The sequence below is a fragment of the Aaosphaeria arxii genome (assembly GCF_010015735.1).
Source record: "Aaosphaeria arxii CBS 175.79 unplaced genomic scaffold BU24scaffold_11, whole genome shotgun sequence".
Taxonomy (NCBI): domain Eukaryota; kingdom Fungi; phylum Ascomycota; class Dothideomycetes; order Pleosporales; genus Aaosphaeria; species Aaosphaeria arxii.
In genome coordinates this window covers 358,566-376,510 of record NW_022983484.1, presented here as the reverse complement: position 1 = coordinate 376,510, position 17,945 = coordinate 358,566, and the positions used below count along the sequence as shown (strand labels likewise).

The 17,945-nt window shown below is 52.0% G+C and overlaps 6 protein-coding genes across 6 annotated transcripts; 3 read left to right on the top strand and 3 right to left on the bottom strand.

Annotated features, from left to right (window-relative positions):
- Positions 1-79: 79 nt before the first annotated feature.
- Positions 80-784, top strand: BU24DRAFT_57573 (uncharacterized protein). The gene has a single exon (XM_033534416.1). It carries the CDS (start codon positions 220-222, stop codon positions 742-744), a length of 525 nt encoding a protein of 174 aa, XP_033378726.1. The 5' UTR covers positions 80-219; the 3' UTR covers positions 745-784.
- BU24DRAFT_427516 (uncharacterized protein) lies at positions 695-1,174 on the bottom strand. The gene has a single exon (XM_033529245.1). It carries the CDS (start codon positions 1,119-1,121, stop codon positions 825-827), a length of 297 nt encoding a protein of 98 aa, XP_033378725.1. The 5' UTR covers positions 1,122-1,174; the 3' UTR covers positions 695-824.
- An 824-nt stretch (positions 1,175-1,998) lies between these two features.
- On the top strand, positions 1,999-5,149 carry BU24DRAFT_356316 (GPI inositol-deacylase; the record flags this gene model as incomplete). The annotated part of the gene is made up of 2 exons (XM_033523892.1): positions 1,999-2,271; positions 2,327-5,149. The coding sequence occupies 2 exons, from the start codon at positions 1,999-2,001 to the stop codon at positions 5,147-5,149; spliced, it is 3,096 nt and encodes a 1,031-aa protein (XP_033378724.1).
- Positions 5,150-9,931: 4,782 nt separating this feature from the next.
- BU24DRAFT_399692 (protein transport protein BOS1) lies at positions 9,932-11,176 on the top strand. Its single transcript, XM_033525417.1, has 2 exons — positions 9,932-10,117; positions 10,173-11,176. Exons 1-2 carry the CDS (start codon positions 10,115-10,117, stop codon positions 10,944-10,946), a joined length of 777 nt encoding a protein of 258 aa, XP_033378723.1. The 5' UTR covers positions 9,932-10,114; the 3' UTR covers positions 10,947-11,176.
- BU24DRAFT_57443 (uncharacterized protein) lies at positions 11,160-12,877 on the bottom strand. The gene has a single exon (XM_033534414.1). The coding sequence runs from the start codon at positions 12,467-12,469 to the stop codon at positions 11,489-11,491; it is 981 nt and encodes a 326-aa protein (XP_033378722.1). The 5' UTR covers positions 12,470-12,877; the 3' UTR covers positions 11,160-11,488.
- Positions 12,878-14,069: 1,192 nt separating this feature from the next.
- BU24DRAFT_427511 (nitrite reductase) lies at positions 14,070-17,694 on the bottom strand. Its single transcript, XM_033529244.1, has 3 exons — positions 17,585-17,694; positions 17,371-17,521; positions 14,070-17,278 (listed from the first exon to the last, which is right to left on the bottom strand). The coding sequence occupies exon 3, from the start codon at positions 17,267-17,269 to the stop codon at positions 14,240-14,242; it is 3,030 nt and encodes a 1,009-aa protein (XP_033378721.1). The 5' UTR covers positions 17,270-17,278; positions 17,371-17,521; positions 17,585-17,694; the 3' UTR covers positions 14,070-14,239.
- Positions 17,695-17,945: the final 251 nt, after the last annotated feature.

The following is a 17,945-nucleotide window of genomic DNA, read 5'->3' as shown; positions in this document are numbered from 1 at the left end:
TATCCGATGGAATATTGTACAGTATGGCAAGTTATTGGCTATCCCTTGTTGGCCGTAGCGTAGGAAGACGGCGTGGGATTTTGTGTGGGATGGCCGATACAAACCTAGGAGGAAGACAAGGCTTGATTATGATTATGGGAAATATGAATAGCCGCAGACGCCGCCGAGAAAGAGAAAGACTAGGTAGGAGAGTACACAGGACTAGGAAGAGAATCCTGCATGTCGGGCCGCCACCAAGTCGTCATCTCTGGGCATGCAGACATTGCGAAACATTGTCAATATTATCTTGCAGTTCACCGTAGTAGTTCATCGAGGGTTCAGTCGAGTCAAGTGGTGGGTTTATCCCTGATCACGGGCATAAGAGTTGTATGGTATTGTGTATGCTTGTGGTATGATGGATGTTCTCTGCAGTGCAACCACATTAGCCTCAATATAGAAGTCATTATTTACAGTATGTATGTACACAGTATGTGCATATCCATGTTGTCCATCTATCGGAATCAAAATCACCAGGTAACTTGTAGATATCTTTCTATGCATCCATCCATCCATCCATCATCCAGCTCTGCCGAGTGTTATCGCGACCACAAACACGCGTCGTGTGATTCCACCCTCCATCTCCTTCTCCTCCCCCTCCTCCCTCCCTCCCTCCCTTTCTTCATCCCTTCCTCTCCCCACCATCACCCATCCATCCCTCTAACCAACCTCCATCCTCATCGACACACCCTTGTGGTGTTCTCGTGAGGTCACCTTCGCTTGTCATCGAGTCTATCACCTTTGAAGTAAACGTATCAACCGGTCACTCCGGCCGATCATTCGCTCGTTTAATTGATCATCGATCTCTTGAGTCTTGACACTGGGGACTTGTGCAAGATTTCTCTCGTTTTTCTTCCACCTCCGTTGCTTGGCGCTTGCGTCGCCTTTTCCCGCAGGAGCCAACGACTAAACGGAATCAAGAGCCACCGTCTTCCCTTCCAGTCTCCATCCCCCGTCTTCGTCTCCATTATTGCCATCTCCATCCACATCATTATTAACCAGACCAGACAAGGAGAGGTGAGGAGACAAGACCAGGAGACGAAAGCAAAGGCCTTGCCCTGCCCTCCCAAGGAAAAAAAGACCATCCCTCCCAAGTAATATCCAGTTAGAGGCGTCAATCATCTCGTTGTAGCCGAACCTTCGTAGCTTAGCTTCCAACCCATCCGGCGCCGGGTCCATTATTATTCAACAATTCTCCTACCCATAGTCGCTACGCTACTCGCTCGTTCATCCATCCCGTTTCTTCCTACGCCAACCTTATCCGTAGGTACTCTCGTTAAACTCGTTACTCGTCTCGTTACTCGTACCAACAATCGCTCAATTCCCAAAACCAAGTTCTTGTTCAAGTCCATAACCAAGTTCGAGTCGAGTCCAGTCCAATCCAGAAATACTAGTTAATTAATGGTTCTGTGCGCGCGTTAACTCCTGTCGCTACATTCGCTACCACATTCGCTTGCTTCCTCTTTCATACCGACCACACCACCATCACCCCAAGGGATCTCCTGCTCCTACTCCTCCGCTTCCTCCTACTCACACGCCTACTGCACTCCTCCAATCTTCACTCCAAATCCTGGATTACTTCTACCTTCCTCCTCAAGCACGCATCTCGCGCCGCTGAGCGGTCCGCTGCGCGTGTGTATTGAGTAAATGCGCCGCCGTTCCTCTGGCTCTTTACTTGAGGAAAATACCTCGAGCCCCCAACAACCACAAGCTCCGTCCCCGTCTTCCTCCCCAACAGAACATGGCGATAAGACGACAAACACGCACACGAAGTTAGGAAAGGACATACGCATCGCTGCACACGGCGAGGAAAGGCGGAAGGATAATGCAACCCAGCAGCGATTGCTCCCATCAGAATCCATAGCCATGTATAACACCACCGGCACCCCCGAGCCCGCCGCACCGCTCGCGAAACAACACAACCCCAAAGCCACCCCGGCCAAGGACATCACACCGGACAGCATGGTCGAGGGTCAGGCCAAACACCATTCCAAGCTCCGGAATCCTTGGGCTTGTTCGGTCAACACCGTTCTTGCCACTCTGCTGGGGTTTGGGCTTCTTGCCCTGATGATGCATTCCTTCTTCAACAAGCAATTGGATACAAAGGGCTGTGAGATGAGCTACATGCGACCCATGTTCGCAAAGTTTGACGATTTCGACACCGAACACACGCGCTTTGCCTCCAAATACTCATTGTACCTCTACCGGGAGGGCGGGATAGAAGACGACACCAGGGTAGGTTATATCGGAGGATTCTCTCATGGAGAACAGCTCAGTTAACAACATAAAGGTCAAGGGTGTACCCGTACTCTTCATTCCAGGAAATGCCGGAAGCTACAAGCAGGTCCGACCGCTCGCCGCCGAGGCAGCATATCACTACCATAATGACATAAAACATGACATCGGGGCGAGCAATGCAGGAAAGAGGTCCTTGGATTTCTTCACCGTGGATTTCAACGAGGACTTCACCGCATTCCATGGACAGACGCTGCTAGACCAGGCCGAATACCTCAATGACGCCATATCTTTCATTCTGTCTCTTTACCACACTCCGTCACGGTCCCTTCGCGATTCGAATCTCCCGGATCCTACGTCGGTTATCATCGTTGGGCACTCCATGGGTGGTATCGTCGCCCGGACGATGGTTACCATGCCCAACTACCAGGCCAACTCCATCAACACGATCGTCACCCTATCTGCGCCCCATGCACGACCTCCAGTGTCCTTCGATGGCGACATTGTGCGGACGTACACCGGAATCAACAATTACTGGCGACAGGCCTATTCGCAAAAGTGGGCAAACGACAATCCTCTATGGCATGTCACCCTTATCTCGATCGCTGGTGGTTGTTTAGACACCATTGTGCCCTCCGACTATGCCAGCCTTGCGTCATTGGTCCCGGAGACGCACGGTTTCACTGTGTTTACATCCTCCATACCGAACGTCTGGACCGGCATGGATCATCTGGCCATCACCTGGTGTGACCAGGTCAGAAAAAGCGTAGTGCGCGCCTTGTACGACGTGACCGACGTTTCGAGACCTACACAAACCCTACCCCGCGCAGAGCGCATGCGAGGTTTCAAAAAGTGGTTTCTGACCGGACTGGAAGATATCGCGGAAAAGACGCTGCCCCATAAGGAAGCAAAGACGCTGCTCACGCTGCAGGATGATTCGAATGCGATAGTGGCACAGGGTGAAAGACTCGTGCTCAGGAGCCTCGGACAGTCGCCTCAGAAGCCGAAGGCTTATCTTCTGCCGGTCCCCCCTCAAGGCGCAGCGGAGGGGACAAAATTCACGTTCTTGACGAATGAACATCTAGACGCGAGTGGCGAGCATGGCAAGCTCGAGGTGCTGTTTTGCAGTGCCCATCCGTCTCAGGCCGGCCAGGCAGCTGCATTGTTCTCCATGAACATGGACCTCTCTGGCGACAGCACAGGCTCTACGAGATTGGCCTGCAAGAATGCAGCCTCAGATCTCATCAGCCTTCCCGCCTCGACGCGACAGTCGACCCACCCTTTCAAGCGCGATCAGTCGCCCTTTTCCTACCTCCAATATGACCTCGACGATCTTGCGGAGCACCAGTTCGTGGCTGTCGTGGATAAATCAGGCGAGCACAGGGCGGGATGGGCGATAGCAGAGTTCAGCGCTGCGGCTGAGTCGGTGCATCAAGTCCACACTGGATTGCACCGACTTCTGACCACCGGGCTAAGCTTCCGACTTCCGGCGCGGCGGCCCCTCGTCACCGACATCAAGATACCTGCACTCCACTCGAGCTTACTGGCGTACAAGCTACACGTTGGAAAACAGGCTTGCGACGCGGGCGAGCTGTTTGCACCACTTCTACGTCAATACATCACGGATGTGCACGAAAGCAAGTTCTTCGTCAATGTAAAGGACGCTAATATCAATCTCCATGGCGTAGCGCCGTACATGCCCCCTGCGTTCCTTGCGCAGCGTTCTTCTAATGGTCTGTCGTTGCAGATCTGGTCCGATCCCACCTGCGACAGCTCCCAAGAGATCACACTCAGAGTTGATATACTCGGCAGTTTGGGCAAGCTATGGATGCGATACAGGATTGTATTTGCCGCATTCCCTCTGTTGATCGTAGCGCTCGTCTTGCGCCAGCAGTTCAAGGTCTACGATGAGACTGCGGTATTCATGAGTTTTGCGGAGAGCATGAACGAGTGTCTGCGTTCATCGATTCCCTTTTCGTTCGCCGCGCTCACGTTTCTATCGATATCGATAGCAGGAGCCAAACGACAGTTCCCTGAGCAGGTCGGCGGCGCTGGCGCAGACGGAAGCAACTTCGCTGAATTCCTGAATTACAGCAACAATGAGCTTCTTCTGGGATCGGAGGATACCTTTTTCTGGTTCCTGGTTCCCCTCTTCGGCCTCATGTGTGTCGCCATTTGTGTGGCGGTCAATTACGTTGTACTTGCTGTGACCTTCCTCTTCGCTGCATTGTACGCCATCTTCCCTTCGTCTCGCAATGAGGATGGCAGCAGGACACCGACCGCGTTCGCTGTTACCTCAACTCGGCAGCGCGTGATCACCACATGCGTTTTGCTGTCATTGGTCTCCACAGTGATCCCGTACCACTTCGCATACGTGGTATTGTGCATCGTCCAAATCGCCACCTGCGTCCGCGGCTACCGTCTGGCTCGTGACTCTCACCTGGACTCAAACTACAACTTCTACAACTACGCACACTCCATCCTCATCCTCATGATATGGATCCTCCCTATCAACCTACCCGTCCTCGTCGTCTGGGTACGCAACCTCGCGGTCCATTGGCTGACACCGTTCTCGTCCCATCACAACATCCTCTCCATCCTGCCCTTCATCCTCCTCGTCGAAACCCTCAGCACCGGACGCATGGTCCCCCGCGTCCAATCCCGCCTCTACCTCTTCACCAACGTCTTCCTCTTCGGCATCGCCTCCTACGCCGCCGTCTACGGCGTCACCTACGCCTACGTGCTCCACCACCTCGCCAACATCCTCTGCGCCTGGCTCGTCGCCATCCACTTCGACGCCTCGACCATCTCCGTCCAACGCCTCTCCACCATCTTGGATACGATGAACCCGGAGAGCGAGGTCAAGAAGAGGCCTTGAGAGTTTCGGAGCAGGACCGTTTTACGAATGAAAAATTTAATATTGATGAATAGAATCCATTACGCTTGGTTGGGAGTTGAGTTTTCACACCATTGGACTTACTGAGAGGTCTTTGGCATTCTGGCCTGACTTGGCTTGGATTACCCGATCGTGCTCGACGCAGACGCTGGACCGACCCCTCTTTTTAGACATTCATCGCACCTTCGCACCTTGGCACTACACATGCGAGAGCATTGTGTATCCCCCCATCACAATTTTTACCTTGTCACTCACCAGCGGGGGCGCGGAGGAGAGCGTTGTCACCGTGTAATTTCTCCTGGCGAGCGAGCGAGCGACGCTGTACCGTCATGAAGGAGTGAAGGGAAGGACGATGTTAGAAACGTTATAATAATACCCAATTGAAAGCTATTAATACCGTACTACTTGTCTTGTTCTATGGTTGTGTGGTGCTGTAGTTTGTTCCATGGTCCCGTGACTTCTATTCTTGCTATCTCCACATACATACCTCTCTCTTGATCGTAAACGGCATATTTCCACCCCCCGTTTGTTGGTACTGTTTTCGGCGGATTGATGTCGTTGGCCGCTGTGCTACTGCTGATGTGCCGCTGCCGCTGCTGCTGTGCTGATGAATAAGAGACGCTGGGACATTTTGTAGGTCGGAATGGTCGGAAAGGGGCCTCGGAGCCTCGGAACTATGCTGGACTTTGCTTTTTTATCAGTAGCTGATGATGAATTGATAGGCAGTACTTCAAGCACCAACGACAGTTCGCAATAACCAACGATAATGTTTATGAGGATCAACAGCCCCCCATGCGGCGCAAGCAGAAATTCGCTGGTGTTGAACTATCGCGGCTTATGTTGTGTGTGTGTGTCGTGTTTTGATTTAAACTCCGTTTTAATTCCACTTTAACGTAATTAGTCGAGAAGTTGAGGGCTTCAGGGTTAAGAACTTGAGCGTAACGTGAAAACGTTCTTTACGGTTTGCGTATGTAACTTCCTTGCGGAATGTTGTAGGTCGTAATGTTTCAAGTAACCTGCCTGCCTGGGTAGGTAGGTATGTTGACTTGAAAGCTCTGCTCTGATATCGCATGGTGTTACGTTGACTGAACTACCTGGAGTAAAACTATACTAAGTGATATTAAGCGGATGGGGCGGTGCGAAAAATGATGGAGTGGTTTATGGTATGTGCTTGTCCACCCCCTCTCCTCGTATTCGATTCGAAATTCGATTCGAAGCAAACCGAGAAGCTCACAAGATACTGTGGCTTCTGCCGTGTGCATCTAGGACTGCGGAGGAAAGCTGGTTCTCCGTTTGATGCCGGCTGGCTGCGGGCTTTGGGACACTTGGTAGGTATGATGGGGGGATCGTTTCGGGGGCGGGGAAGATGGGTGGATGTACGGATGCTGTGAGATGGGATGGGATGTAAGGGAAGGTAAGGGGATTTGCATAACGCGTGTGTTGTAGTGAGGTGAATGGTGCGGTTCAGGGGCGCATGTACGTACGAGAAGGGCTCGATGGAATCTGAAGTCGACATGTACGGTTTGGGTTGTGTTGGGTAGGGGGTGTGGTATGAGTGGGTGAGGACGAAGTGCTTTAGAGGCCATCATCACAGTAGCAAGAAATTGTTCAGGGTTAAATCAAAGTAAAAAGAGTTTGCTGAGAAAACACAAGTGGGAGAAGAATGGTCTGTCTGTCCGTCCAGCAGCCCGAAGGAGAGAGGAGTATACGCTCCGAACTCAAACTTAAGGCTAGCCAGCCAGCCATCTCGAAAAGAAATCGACGGATCAAAAAGGAGGTTGACGTCTGTCCAGCAGATGATACAACATCCTCCGCGCTAGATACCCGTGTACAAGTTCCATGCTCGCCTTCTATTTTTCTCTGTTCTCAACCTCTCTGGCCATCATCGCCAACGCCCTACTTCTACTATCCCTCCGTTTAAGCTTCCTAATTAACGTTACCCACAGCAACCGCAGTCGTTCCCGCTCCTTTTTCATCGACGACGGTACATCAACCCCAGCGTCATTCCCTCGGAAAAGGAGGACGTTGGTTCTGATGCTGTGTGGGATGTTGTTGTACGGCCATCGTGCTCCTGAAAACGCGGGGTGTATGTTAGCAAAGAAGGAACACCTAAGAGTTCTTGCTGATGATGGGTCCGTGGTAGGTGGGTGCGTACCGATGGGTCGGACTGGCGCTGGGATGTAGAGCGGTAGGACGGGTGAGAAGGTGTTTGTACGCGGGTGCTGGCGCAGGACGTCGAGGACGGTGACGTGCGGACGGTACGTACGATCTGTGGTTGGGAAGTCTGATCGATCTGTATCGTTTGGTGGGGGACGCGGTGGGTTTGACGGTGGAGACATGGTTCGCGACGGAAGAGAGAAAGTTGTGCTTTAGGGGCTGGAGTGATCTGGCAATTGGATTGATGCGAGATAGATCTGTGCCATTGAAGTCCCCTTCTTATACGTGAGCCGAGAGAGGGGATATGATGGACTGGGTTGCTGTTTTGTTGACGGATGGATGGAGTGAATGTGTACACTGGCACATTTGCAATTGCTGTCTTCGTGTATGTTCATTACATGCTTACTGTTGACCGACCAATATATCATCATATCTCTAACAAGCCGCTACCTCCCCCCCTCTCCCATGGAATCTAGGGGCGAGTGTTTGTGTACGACTACAACCTACACTCATCTACAGGACGAGAGGATTCGGTCTCCATAGTGAAATTCCAACGAAGCTCTCTTTGATATGCCGTAAGACAAAGGCGGTCGTATAAGAGGCGTGTTGACATCGCATCTTACTCAACAACCGGCCAACACGGTCACCGGTATACTGGATTCACTTGCTCGTTGGTTGGCGATATGTCAGACATTCATGCGTGGGCAGAGTACTGGGTCAGGAACGGAGGTGGTGGGTAAGCGCTGAGTTGGTGCCTGGGCTTTGCCCTGCGCGATATAGAAATGTGAATGTAATTCTAGCAAATAGACTGCTTCTTATGCGTAAGAATCTATCATTCAGAAATCATTGAGTAGATCCCCGTGTCGTTCATGGCCGGGGCGGGGTGACGATAGGCTGAGACGCCATAACCGTGAGATGTCTCAAACTGAGGGACAGCACATCATCGTCCTTCAAAGTTTCATGCTACTCGCGCCTATTAATCGCAAGGAGGGTGCTGTCAATTGCTTATAGATGGCTTGTGAAGTTGCCTCGCGTAATGCGACTTCAACGTGATTGTTTTGATCGCGCGTGTTCACGTGAATGCTGGGCAGGGCTTTGGACAATAATAATACGGTGTGTGATAGACTAGGTACAACCTCGTCAGACTTCTCTGACGGCTTGTTAACCCTGTTTGACGGCTGGGGCCTTCATTGTGCGAATGATAATTTATGTATGAGGAGATTAGAATCCTTATGCTCAATCAGAACGCACCCCTTCAATCGTTGATAGTCGCCAACATACAATTACCTCAACGGAAAATATGTATCGAAACCAGGGAGCAAGTATTGGAACGTCGAGATCGTAGACGAAGGCTTCCCTAGCATTACACATACTCCCGAATCTCCAGCCCACGAGAAAGACATCGGAACCTCGACGATGGCCGTGGAAGGACACGCCTTCTCGCTTTTATACAGAATTGAGGGGGATTGGGCATTGGAGTTTTCCCGGGTTTTCAATGCGCCAACGCTTTTAGGTGCGGGTACGGATGAGTGGACTGAACTAAGTAGAAATAATCACAGATACAAACGGTCGCGCGCTTCTGTCCGTGGCTTGATCTTGAACAGGAGTGCTGCGTTTGGTGGCAATCTATACTTTCACGTTGTCTACCTACATTAGCAACTCTCCTGATGCTTTGGCGGCTCGAACACGTCACAACACCCCGGAACTAGCAATAGATGTCTGTCGTTCATGAGAGCCACTGCGGACAAGAATGGATCGCAATGTCAAGATGAGCTGGTATATTTCGGAAAACGAAACAAGTCTCTTCATTCACGAGACCGCTATCAATTTAGACATAGACCACGAGAATACATTGGAAAGCCCTCGAGAGTGAGCACTACGGATACTTGTACATTGTTTGATATGCTGAGACTGCGCTAACGTTGGCAGAGTTAAGTAATGGCCCAACGACCACGAAAGAGAATAAATAAAGGCTTGTGATCAATATGGATATAGCATGGCACAGGACGATCAATATTCCGCGGGTTGACGTGAAGAACATGTGTCTGACATAAGGTCGTTTCAAGATCGTTATATTGCCTTAGGTTGCGCGTAAGAAGCCTTGGAGAAATTACTCATGCTTGGGCACAGTCAGAGTTTGCTAGAGTAACGTAGTTTTTATCACCTACCTCACTTGGATAGTAGTAATTTTAAAGATTCTCATCCATCATTTGGACGAGCAATATCTCTGGATTGAGTAAATTATATGGATGAATGCTTTGGTTGTCGAATTATATCTTTTCCGAACTCGTGCTAGATAATGTTAGAGTAAAGCGGTCGTCCTATAGCATACCATTTGTTATAGTGATTCTTCTGCTCTAGCAATTAGCTTATCGCTGTTCCTATTGCAAGCTCAATAAAACGAACGTGGTTTGAGTGAGTTCTCGTTGACTGAAGAATCACACAAGCGTGTTTACGACGTCACAAAATCATGCATGTGATTGGTTGTAGCATTTGTCCGTCTTCAGATCAGATGTTAAGATGTTGGCAGTCACTAGTCCCAATCGAGCATCGCCTGCTCTTGGCCCCTGCGCCAAACATTCGTGAATCTTGAAGATGATGCAAAGTGTCCAAATCGTCCCCAAATTGTCGCCTACAAGGCTCCAATCCGGTCATAATAACCTCGAAGTAGGATCAAACCCTCTCTTAGACACCCGTGTCTTTCATCAACTCACCAACCTTTGCCTCCAACCCCAAATTCTTTCCAAATTCGAAACACATCGACCTGTATTGACAGCTCGCTCGCCCATCATGGTACATTTTTGCAGACTCCATATCTAAAGCCAATATCTAACCCCCCCCCCCCCAGAACGCCCTCTTCAACTCCGCCCTGCGGCAATCCTCCTCCATCCGCAAAGACCTCGACGCCTTCTCCGATGCCGCCTCACCATCCCCCGCCCTCCACGGGCAAATCTCCGCCTCCCTAACCAGCTTCTCCCGCACCATTGACGACTACTCCAAGCTCGCAAAGCAAGAACCCGTCCAAACCAAGCAAGAAAAAGCCTTCGAGCGCGTGAAAACCTTCCGCACCGAGCTCTCGGAATACCGCGACGCCTTCCAGCGCATAAAGAACGTCAACGACGAAATGCAGACCAATGTCGCGCGCAACGAACTACTCGGCCGGAGACCGCACCACGCGTCGACGCCGGAGAACCCCTACGCCATGAACCAAGGCCAGCAGAACCCGTACTCCAACTCGCACAACTCGCCGTTCGCGCCCGCCAACAGCGACCCCAATGCGCCGTATAGACAGAATGCTTACTCGATGGGGGGCGGTGGTGCGCCTGGCGAGTACGACAGGGAGACGCATGCATTCCGGGAGAGGGACTTCGTGAGTCAGACGTCGGCGCAGCTGGATGATTTCTTGGATAGGGGGCGTGCGGTGTTGGGGGATTTGGGGCAGCAGAGGGAGATGTTGAAGGGGACGCAGAGGAGGTTGTACTCGGTTGCGAATACGCTGGGTATTAGTGGTGATACTATCCGTATGGTGGAGCGGAGGGCGAAGCAGGATAAGTGGATTTTCTGGGGTGGGGTTGTGGTGTTCTTTTTGTTTTGCTGGCTCGTGTTGCATTATCTGAGGTGAAGGAGGTTACTGTGTTATATAAGAGAAGGGACATGTGTTTTTGTATGTCATCGGCCGTTATATTGCAGGTCGTGGCGGAGATTTGCTATCTTAGCGAGGCGTTATGGATGCATGAGTGCCAGAGTCGACACTCAACTTCATTGGATTGCTGGCGTTTTATCTACAAAATTCAAGCATTAATCCTGGATCACTTCAGTTCAAATCCGGTGTCTGTTTGATATCGGATATTGCTATCATACTAATTGACATTTCTAAGATACAGTTGTGTTATGCTATGGTATAATTTGCTCGACTGACTGAGTTCATTACAGTGCCTCCCCACTCGCTCATGCTATTACGCCAAACGTTACGATAGATGAAACGTAAAAGAAGATCCTCGAACATAGAGGGGGTAACAAGATAACCGCGAGTCTATCCCTCTATGATAGCCCACACAGGAAGAAAGAAAAGAAAAGGGCTATCAGAAAACATTGGGTATGTCATGCTAGAAGGAAGATGCAAATGCAGGAGATGGAACTTTAGCGACTAGGACAGACTTTCCATCACCGCAGGAATGGCAACGCCTCCACGTCCTCACGGATGTCCTCGATATTCTCCGCCATGATGTCCTGCTGCTCTACCAGATGCCGCACCAGCATACCTGTGCTTTGCCCACTCATCGAGTACGGTGGCGACATGTATGAAGGCCCCATGACTGACATTGGTGATCTATACCTCATACCCATTCGAGGCGAAAGCGTAAGAGCCCTCGGCGGCAGCCCATATCCGATCATACTTCCTCGACTTCTCCCACGATCAAAGCCAAAGGGAACATGATGCCTCATCGGCTCACCCAAGTCCCACGGTGGGGAGTCGTAGATGCGTGGGCCGGCGAAGGAGGGGATAACGTTGTTGTACCCACGCTTCATGAAGAGGTCCATATATCTGCTGATATCGGGCATGTAGTGGAGGTCCTGGATGGCCATGAGGGCGGTGGCCCATTGGTCGATGTACATTGTGCGTTCGTGGTCGAACAGTTCGCGGTAGCGTCGGCTGATGAATCGTCCCAAGGCTGAGGCTAGATACGACGACTGTGTGAGTTGGGCGAAGAAGGCAAGGGCGATAAATTGCCGGCGGCAGCGTTGGATGCTGCGGTCAGCGTAGGCGGGAGCGACCATGTCTTCGTGCAGGAGAGCGCTCAGGCTTTTGTAGATGCTGTCGTGAAAGTAATCTGTACAATCGCTCCGCTTGAAGTGATTGAATAGCGACCGGAGGGCCTGCGAGATAGACCTCTGTGAAATGTTCCATCGACCAAGATAGGGGTAGAGCCGTCTTGATAGATCCATGGTGCCTAGCCAGCGGTGGGTGTTGATGTCATGTCGTAACCCTGGGAAGTGATGCTCCAAAGGACGACGATATGCAAGAATTGGTGGCCCCTCATGAGTGAAGATCTCAATCCGATCAAGGGGAATGGAATAATGAGGGATCGGTGGAGGAATATCCAGCAGACCGTGTGGATCGAAGCTCGTAAGTTGGGAATCCATCTGTTATGAGAGCTGTGGCACTGGCCAATATGAAAGAGGACTGTAGAAATTCACCGAATATACTTTGTTGTAGGTGACGAGGCAAAATCGATTACAAAGGGAACAGGGTCCTTGTTGGGTTTATATTCGTCTTAATGTCGACTTCGCCTGGAAAGGTATGTAGTGACGTCGCTGATGCCCATCTCGGGTGCTATAAAGTTTGTTTGCTTGCTCATGGGCGACACCACCGTCCCACACCACAATGCGTCGATACCACTGTAACCTCATTGGGAGCAAACCGCAGATATCAAGTATCGGCCCAACCTTGACATTGCTCACGCGGTGTTAGATGAATGTGGATATTTTAGGCTCATCACCGATGTCGGAAGTTTTTCACAGCGTCGCTCGACCATTCAGGCTTAATGTTCTTCAAATAGTGCGACGATATGTTGGAGATATTTGACACGATCAACATAAGCGATATCGACCAGAGTTCAGCAGCCAGAAAAAATCTTCTAATGGGACGGGGAGGGCAATCTCGTTCCGTCTTATGTCAAATCATTTCGTACCTTCCTATGCTCATCACCTCGTTCCGTCTTGTGTCAGATCCTCTTACCCCCTATTGTGCCCTCACTTCTCGTTCCGTCTTTTGACAAATTATCTTACTGCTTCTTGTGCCCACATGTCTCGTTTCGTCTTCTATCAAGTCACACTTGAGCCTCAACTGATCGATCCACACCTACCACGGAATCCCTAATTCAACCATTCCGAAGTTTGCGTTCAAGGCCATCCACGATCTGCCTGCAATCGCTGATCACAAAGCCTTGCATCCTACCAGATGTTCCCCCAGGCTATCACAACACACGAACGTGGCAATGCAGTGCAAACTACAGCCACCCGTATCCGTACCGTCGCATCAGCCTCGACGGCCTCATACGCATCGTCCGTCCAGAAGCGAACGCATCCAGGTTTCCAGGTGGTGAGGTGCAATGAGCGTTTGGCCTTTTGGTTAGGTAGTATGCTGGCAGTTGTCCGGATGGAACCTACAAGGTTCCTTGTGAATTGGTTGGTGTATGAGGTAGAGTCGATGGTGTGAGGCGTGAGAAGATTTGGAAAGGAGTCCCGTGGGTGGTGTGTCGGACAGACGCTTAAATGATGCCATCATCGGTGGGATGTGTGGCAAGGAGTGTGCTGGTCGTGTCTGTAGTCGTACCGTCTCGCGACGCATGACGCTGGCACGTACCGACGTAGAGAGATATCAGGCTGCGGTTTGTGAAGCCTCACTGCTTCGCTTCCCAAGGCGGCCACTTCGACAATTTAAAGACCGGTGAAGGATTTCAAGCGAGCAGGGGGAGGGGGTCAAAACATTGCATACTAGGAAGTGGGCCAAGAGGGTGATATCGCGTTGCTGACAGTATCCAGGCTCTTTCCCGAAAGCAGATATATCGATTCGCTCTTCTTCACTCGTGGAGAGTTACATCCCCTTCCCGATCCATGTATCAGAAGGGTTGGACAGACCGAGGCGATGCACGAATGTAACGGTTACCATTACACACCGTGAGTGAGGCTACGACGAGAGGCATGATGATCACGTACATGTGGACTGACTGGCAAGTCAACGTTATTTGTTTGAGTAAAATGATCCGAATATGGTATATTGTCGTTTTTCCAACCGAGACTGAGTGTTACTAAATAATTCGCCCCCAAAGACAACATTGTAACGCCCTGGAAATGCAATCATGATATCGTTGTGTACATCCGTCGTCATACGCTCTCGGAGTGACTCTCCGTCTACCAATCAAGTCCACCTGCGCCGCGCTCGCCTCCAGCAAGAATCAGAGCTGCCTTCTTTTGCTGGTCTTCAAGGTGGCTGATCATCGTGCCCTTCCTGCCCTTCAAGTTGTTGATTGCGTTCAACTTTTTATCCATGGCCACAAAGGGATCCACGCTCTCGCTCTTCTTCACTACGAACAAGCTTGTACCGAGAACGCTGTCCAATTCTTCGACGCTCGGTAGCTTGACGTACACCCAACCATCCGGCCTCTCCTCGATAGGGAATGTCGCGATGTTGACCTCGTCATCGTTACCACATTTACCAGCCTCCGCGCCGCCGAGCTCGTAGTTCCTCTTGTGGAGCGGGCAGGAGACCCATAGTTTGTTATTCTTGATGTCATCGCCGATGAGGCCGTCGCTGAGGACGAAGGCGCGCTTATGGGGACACATCTGCTGGGTGCAGTACCACTTGCCGCGGACCTTGAAGACGGCGAGCTGCGTGTCGCCGCGCTTGATGGGCTTCGAATCGCCGGTTGGCAGGTCGGAGAATGTATCTGCCTTGACAAGCGGCTGCCATGTCAGTTCTGACCACTTGTGGCCCTTGAAGTCCGTCTTGACCGAGTCCGTTGGCCAGTACGATGGGCGCTCTTGGCCGCGCTCCGCGGTCGGCTCGATCGCCGGCGCGATGTTGTCTTGCGTGTTGGCGAACTGCGAGAAGTGTGCTCGTCGTGCGGGGCTGACGAGGACTTCCTTCCACTCGTCGAAGAAGGTGCCGACGAGCTCTTCCATCTGCTTCTCCAGGTCGGCGCAGATGCCCAACTTGTCTTCGAGGATGACTTCCTGGAGGTACTTGAGGCCTCCTGGCAAGTTCTCGATCCACCTCGCCGTTCGCTGGAGCTTGTCTCCGGTGCGGATATAGAATGCAAGGTAGCGGTCGAGGATGGGGACCACATCGTCCGGCGCAACATCCTTCGCAAGAAGATCTGCGTGCCTGGGCTTCGCGCCTCCATTACCGCCAACGAAGATGTTGAACCCCTTCTCCGTGGCGATGAGGCCGAAATCCTTGCTCTGTGCCTCTGCGCACTCGCGCACACAACCAGACACACCGCCCTTGAACTTGTGCGGCCCGCGAATCGACTTGTAACGCTCCTCGAGGCGCACTGCCATGCCCACACTGTCACCAATGCCGTAGCGGCACCATGTCGAACCGACGCAGGACTTGACCGTTCGCAGGGATTTGGCGTACGCGTGACCGGACTCCATGCCTCCATCGATGAGGTCCTGCCAGATGGCCAGAAGATCATGCTTCTTCGCGCCGAACAGATCGATACGCTGACCACCTGTGATCTTGCAGTAGAGGTTGAACTTCTTCGCGACTGTGCCGATGATGATGAGTTTCTCTGGGGTGATCTCGCCGCCTGACACTCGGGGTACGACGGAGAATGTGCCGTTGCGCTGGATGTTGGCGAGGAACCTGTCGTTCGTTTCTTGCAGACCTTTGCGGGTGTCGTCGATGAGATGCTTGTTGAACAGCGAGGCGATGATGGAACCGATGGTGGGCTTGCAACCCTCGCAGCCCGTCGACTCAGGCTCCTTTCCGCACTCCCTCATGACGTCCGCGAACTCGGTGATGCGTTTCACGTAGATGATGTTGAACAGATCGGCGCGAGAGTATTCGAAGTGCGGGCACAGGTGGTTCTTGACCTCCTGGCCCATCGAAGCCATGGTCTTGTTGAAGATGGTCTGCACGAGCGGCATGCAGCCGCCGCAACCAGTGCCGGCCTTAGTGCACGACTTGACGTCGCCGATGCTCTTACAGGTGCCGTCCTTGACGGAATTAACGACGTCGCCCTTCGTCACGTTGTGGCACGAACAGATCTGCGTGTCGTCGGTTAGGTCGTCGCCGTCCTCTTCGCCCTTTTGTGCTCCGACGATGAGCTCGCTTGGAGGAATCTCCAACGGCTTCTGGTTCTTGACCATGGGCACCAGTTTTATGTAGTCCTTTGTGTCGCCGATCATCATTCCACCAAGGAGGTACTTTCCATCCATTGTGAAGAGGTACTTCTTGTACACTTGCTGGAAGGGGTCCTTGTATGTCAATGCCTTGACAGGCGGCGGGGCTGGTCCATCGGTGAGGTTCTTGATCGTGTCCTCCTTCGTCGAGCCAGCGGGTTTCCTCCCAGGCATGTTCTTCGGGCCATCGCGGTCCGCGAAGAAGTCTCCAAAACTCGCAACCTCCACCCCGAGAAGCTTCAGCTTTGTGCTCAAGTCCGGTCGCTTGAACTTCCTCATCGCGTGCGCTTTCGCCTGCGTGAGATTGAACGCCAGCACGTCCGCCATTTCCACTCCCGGTGCGATCAAACCGAACGTCTGGTTTTCCCAGCTCGCGCACTCTCCAATGGCATATATGTCCTGGGCCGATGTCGAGAGATCGGGATTCACGACGATACCACCGCCACGATCCGCACACTTGATTCCCGCTTTCCGCGCCAGCTCGTCACGGGCCTTGATGCCGATGGCAAAGCAGATACAAGAGCAATCCATCTGCTCTCCGTCCTCGAACACAACGCCCGTGACGGCGTTCTTGTCGTCTGTGAGAATCCTTCCAACGCGCTTGCTGAGCAGGACGTCGAGGCCGAGTGACCGCACTTGCTCCACGACCATACCTCCCGCGTCGCCGTCGAGCTGCCGAGACAGAACCCACCTGTTGCGCTCGATCAACTTGACTGATGCAAATTCGTGGAGGTCCATCATTGCGTGTGCCGCTTCGAGGCCGAGAAGACCGCCACCCACGACCGCGCCTGTCGTGCCTTTCCGCGTGCTCGAGAATGCAATGAGCTTCTGAAGGTCGTCGATGGTTCGGTACACGAAGACGCCTTCTGCGTCATGGCCGGGAGTGTGGCGAGGTACGAGCGCATCTGAGCCTGTTGCTAGGACGAGGATGTCGTATGGCACTGTGTCGCCTGCCGATGTGCTAACCGTCTTGTCCTGTGAGTTGATCTCCGTGACCAGTGTGTTGAGATGGTAGTTCAGCGAACCCTCGGGCATTGATGAGTACTGTTATTTCTGATCAGTATTCTGGCCGTCAAAAAGAAAAGAAAGAACAATTTATACATGTTCTTTCTTATATCATGGCAAAGATAACTTACCCATTCCTTAGGATTCAAGTACAAATTCTCCACGATGCGATGTTGGAAGAAACTCGTCAACCCCACACGGTTGTATGCGAGATGTGGTTCCTCTCCAATAACGACGATGTCGTATTCCCTCCTCTTAATATCGTACTTCAGAAGTTTCTCACTGATTTTCACAATACGTTAGCACCGAAGTCTCTCATACAGAGACAAAAAAGGCGAAACTCACATAAACGCCACACCCACCATCCCCAACCCAACAACAACCACCCTCTTCCTCGCCTTCTCCTCTCCCCCGGACGGTAACTCCCCCTGCACCTTCAACTCCTCCACCTTCTCCGGCAACCTATTCGCTTCGGCGTCGTTCCAGTCGCTGTTCGACACATTCAGTCCCTTCATGTCTTTCGATATGTCGTCCACTTTGCCCGCATCTTCCACCACCGCGTCGTCCGGGAAGAACGACGACGGCGGGCTGTGCGATTCCCCGCTCGTGGGCTCGATTCCTGGTGTTAGGACCGGCGCGGGGGTGTATTCTTGGTCTGTCATTATGGGCGATTTATGTGTGTGTATGTGTGTATGGGTGATTTTCG

What these genes read in the sequence shown, in the direction of transcription:
- BU24DRAFT_57573 (XM_033534416.1), top strand. Translation starts at nt 220, where the DNA reads ATGTCGGGCCGCCACCAAGTCGTCATCTCTGGGCATGCAGACATTGCG.
- BU24DRAFT_427516 (XM_033529245.1), bottom strand. Translation starts at nt 1,121, where the DNA reads ATGGTCTTTTTTTCCTTGGGAGGGCAGGGCAAGGCCTTTGCTTTCGTC.
- BU24DRAFT_57443 (XM_033534414.1), bottom strand. Translation starts at nt 12,469, where the DNA reads ATGGATTCCCAACTTACGAGCTTCGATCCACACGGTCTGCTGGATATT.
- BU24DRAFT_427511 (XM_033529244.1), bottom strand. Translation starts at nt 17,269, where the DNA reads ATGCCCGAGGGTTCGCTGAACTACCATCTCAACACACTGGTCACGGAG.